The 4238-nt window shown below is 60.9% G+C and overlaps 1 protein-coding gene across 1 annotated transcript; it reads right to left on the bottom strand.

Moving 5' to 3' along the window:
* Positions 1-287: 287 nt before the first annotated feature.
* ACTB (actin beta) lies at positions 288-3684 on the bottom strand. Its single transcript, NM_001195845.2, is given in 6 exon segments — positions 288-1099; positions 1204-1385; positions 1476-1914; positions 2368-2607; positions 2733-2861; positions 3605-3684. Coding segments are annotated over 5 exon segments (1128 nt in total). The 5' UTR covers positions 2856-2861; positions 3605-3684; the 3' UTR covers positions 288-955.
* Positions 3685-4238: the final 554 nt, after the last annotated feature.

Below are 4238 nucleotides of genomic sequence, written 5' to 3'. Positions count from 1 at the left end.
ACTCAGACGTCCCAATACCAGGAGGTCGGCACCTGGAATACCGACCCTCCCCCTTTTTAGTATAGGCTGCCCACTTTCCTGAAGCATCTGGGCCCCAGAACTTTGAGAAATAGGGGTATACAGTTATCAAGTCTAGGCCAGTACCCATAATTCCCCTCAATCCACCTCTCACCCTAGGACTCTTAAAATGTCAAGGTTAGATGCCCCTGATCCCCCTTCCAAGATAGGGACAGCTTGGTCCCCCTGCTGCCCCACCCTTCTCCCCAACACCCAAGAAGCCACATCTCCTTTCTTTAAGGTGTGCACTTTATTGAACTGGTCTCAAGTCAGTGTACAGGTAAGCCCTGGATGCCTCCATGCCTCAGCCCCACTCCCAGGGAGACCAAAAGCCTTCATAAATCTTCAATTGGGGGACAAAAAACAAGGGCCGTGATGGCAGACCATTCAAAATAAAACAAAAAGAACAAGTATTAAGGCGAAGATTAAAAAAAATTTGGACTACATAATTTACACAAAAGCAATTCTCTTTCCCTCCCCTGTGTGGACTCGGGCGAGGACAGGCCCTTCTCTGCAGGGAGAAACGGGGTGGCTTTTGGGAAGGCAAAGGACTTCCTGTAACAATGCATCTCACGATATTTGGAATGACTATTAAAAAAAAAAAAAAAGAACAATGTACAATCAAAGTCCTCGGCCACATTGTAGAACTTTGGGGATGCTCGCTCCAACCCACTGCTGTCACCTTCTCCGTTCCAGTTTTTAAATCCTGAGTCAAGCGCCAAAAAAACAAAACAAAACCGAAAAAAAAAATAAAAAAAAAATAAAAAAAATTAAAAATTCAAAAACAAAAATTAAAAAAAAAAAAAAAACAAATAAAGCCATGCCAATCTCATCTCGGTTTCTGCGCAAGTTAGGTTTTGTCAAGAAAGGGTGTAACGCAACTAAAGTAACAGTCCGCCTAGAAGCATTTGCGGTGGACGATGGAGGGGCCGGACTCGTCGTACTCCTGCTTGCTGATCCACATTTGCTGGAAGGTGGACAGTGAGGCCAGGATGGAGCCCCCAATCCACACAGAGTACTTGCGCTCAGGGGGTGCGATGATCTGGGGGAAGAAGAGTAGAGTGAGCATGAGATCCAGCCCTGGAAGGCAGAGGAGCAAGCCCACGGGAGCCACCCCCACGTGCCCAGGCCAGCTAAGTCCCCAACCTTGATCTTCATTGTGCTGGGTGCCAGGGCAGTGATCTCCTTCTGCATCCTGTCAGCGATGCCAGGGTACATGGTGGTTCCACCAGACAGCACTGTGTTGGCATAGAGGTCCTTGCGGATGTCAACGTCACACTTCATGATGGAGTTGAAGGTAGTTTCATGGATGCCGCAGGATTCCATGCCTGGGAGGAAACAGAAGCTGGACTTAGCTTCAGGGGGTGGCCACGAGGGGGACTCTGCGGTGGGGGGGGGGAGGGAGGCTGGTCACTTACCCAGGAAGGAAGGCTGGAAGAGAGCCTCTGGGCAGCGGAACCGCTCGTTGCCAATAGTGATGACCTGCCCGTCGGGCAGCTCATAGCTCTTCTCCAGGGAGGAGCTGGAGGCCGCGGTGGCCATCTCCTGCTCGAAGTCCAGGGCCACATAACACAGCTTCTCCTTGATGTCACGCACGATTTCCCGCTCGGCGGTGGTGGTGAAGCTGTAGCCACGCTCCGTGAGGATCTTCATGAGGTAGTCGGTCAGGTCCCGGCCAGCCAGGTCCAGACGCAAGATGGCATGGGGGAGGGCGTACCCCTCATAGATGGGCACCGTGTGGGTGACCCCGTCACCGGAGTCCATCACGATGCCAGTGGTGCGGCCAGAGGCGTACAGGGACAGCACAGCCTGGATGGCCACGTACATGGCTGGGGTGTTGAAAGTCTCGAACATGATCTGTAGGAGGAGAGGGGCCAAGTCACGCTCCGGAAACCACCACCAGAAGTGGCCAGGCCAGACCGGGAACATGCAGAGAAAAGTGCAAGGAACACAGCTACATGTGCTGGGGATCCTGGGATGGGGATTCACTTCAGACCTACTGTGCACCTACTGAATACACACTCCAAGGCCACTTGACACAAGCCTCATTGGCTTTGTCACACGAGCCAGTGTTAGTACCTACACTCACAGCATCTTATAACCTCAAACACCTAATCAGAAAGGCAAACACCAGAAAAGATGCCATCTGGGAATAAGCAAATAGAACCTGCAGAGTTTCCAAAGAAGACTCAGTTCAAAGAAGAAAATCCTAGGAGAATGGCAGAAGAAAGAACAAGTGAGAAAGGGCGTGGCACGGAAAAGCAAGAAAGGATGGGGTGGCCGCCCACAAAAGGCCAGCGGGCCACTGACCTGGGTCATCTTCTCACGGTTGGCCTTGGGGTTCAGGGGGGCCTCGGTCAGCAGCACCGGGTGCTCCTCGGGGGCCACGCGCAGCTCGTTGTAGAAGGTGTGGTGCCAGATCTTCTCCATGTCGTCCCAGTTGGTGACGATGCCGTGCTCAATGGGGTACTTCAGGGTCAGGATGCCCCTCTTGCTCTGGGCCTCATCGCCCACGTAGGAGTCCTTCTGGCCCATGCCCACCATCACGCCCTGCGGAAGGAGGGGCGAGGCGCCCTGAGCGCGGGCCCGGGGCCCCAGAGAGCCACCCCGAAAGCCGAAGGCCAGGCCCTCCCCCTCCCCCTCCCCCCAGGTCACACGCGAGGCCGGCGCCCTACCTGGTGCCGGGGGCGCCCCACGATGGAGGGGAAGACGGCCCGGGGGGCGTCGTCGCCTGCGAAGCCGGCCTTGCACATGCCGGAGCCGTTGTCGACCACAAGCGCAGCGATATCGTCATCCATGGCGAACTGCGGGGACCGCGGGGCCTGAGCCGGGGGTCGGGTGGGGCCGCCCCCGCCCAGCCCACTTCCGGCGCGCCGCAGCCTCGAGCCGCCAGGGGGCGCCGGCGCGCGCCCACATTGGGGACAAAGGCGGCCGGGCCGGCAGCGTTATTACCATAAAAGGCAAACGCTGGTTAGAGGCGGCCCCGCGGCGCGCGGCAGGAAGCCAGGCCCCCGCCCCCTCCCCACCCGGGGCTGGCTCCGCCCCCGCCCCGTTCAAAAACGCGCCGGCCGGGATGGCGCGAGGCGGACACGCCTGCGGGAGCCGGCGGCGCGGGGAGGAAGTGCGCGCAGGCGCCCTCGCGCCGCGGCGACCCCACCCCTTCCGGCCGGCCGCGGCCTGGGGCCCAAGCGCGCACGCGCATGCGCAGCCGCGCGCCCAGCCCCCACCCGCCTGGCGGGGCAGCCGCCGCGCCCTCCCACCCACCCGGCCGCCCGCCGCTGCGCCGGGCAGCCCGAGCGAGCGGACGAACCGAACCGGGCGGCCCGCTGGGATAGAGAGCCGCGGCCGCCTAGGCCGGGGTAGCAGCACACCGGGGGCGCGCGGTGCGAGCGCAGTCCCGGCCCGAGCGAGGGGCGCGCGGCCCCTCTGTCCGCCCGGCGGCTCTGTCCGTGCGCGGGGCCGGAGGCCGAGGGGCCCGCCCGGAGGCGGCGGAGGCGGAGGCGGAGGCGGCGCGGGGCCGCAGCGCCGGGCCGGCCCGGGGCCTTACCTGGGGGTGGTGTAAACCGGCGGCGGCGGCGGCGGAGCGGCGAGGGCGAGGGGCCTGTGCTCGCGGGGTGGACGCGGTCTCGGCGGTGGCTGCGCGTCGCGCCGCCGGGTTTTATAGGGCGCCGCTGCGGCCGCTCGAGCCATAAAAGGCAACTTTCGGAACGGCGCGCGCTGATTGGCCCCACGCCGCTCACTCACCGGCCTCGCAGCACAGTGCAGCATTTTTTTACCCCCTCTCCCCTCCTTTTGCAAAAAAAAAAAAAAAAGAGAGAGAGAGAAAGAGAGAACGAGCCGGGCTGGGAGAGAGCGAGAGCGAGATTGAGGAAGAGGAGGAGGGAGAGAGTTTTGGCGTCGGCCGCCCTTGGGTGCTGGGCCCCTGCACGCCGCCCTGCCGGGCAGTCACCGCTCCGGCCCCCAGTGTTCTCCACCCTGGGACCCTCCGGGTGGAGACATCACAGAAGCAGGGAGCACCCCACTGGGCAAGGGTCAGCATGGGTGCTGGGGTCCCTGGTTGCTGTGGGTGCTTAAGGAACAGTTGCAGGGGGAGGATTGTTCAACCTCAACTCAACGGCCTGGAAAGCCTGGATTGGGGCGGGGGTCTCTGCCTGGAGGTGCTCAGCTTGTTAAGTGAGGGG

This window comes from Canis lupus, chromosome 6, assembly GCF_011100685.1.
Source record: "Canis lupus familiaris isolate Mischka breed German Shepherd chromosome 6, alternate assembly UU_Cfam_GSD_1.0, whole genome shotgun sequence".
Lineage (NCBI taxonomy): Eukaryota > Metazoa > Chordata > Mammalia > Carnivora > Canidae > Canis > Canis lupus.
The sequence above is the reverse complement of the archived record's forward strand: the minus strand, read 5'-3'. Positions and strand labels throughout refer to the sequence as shown.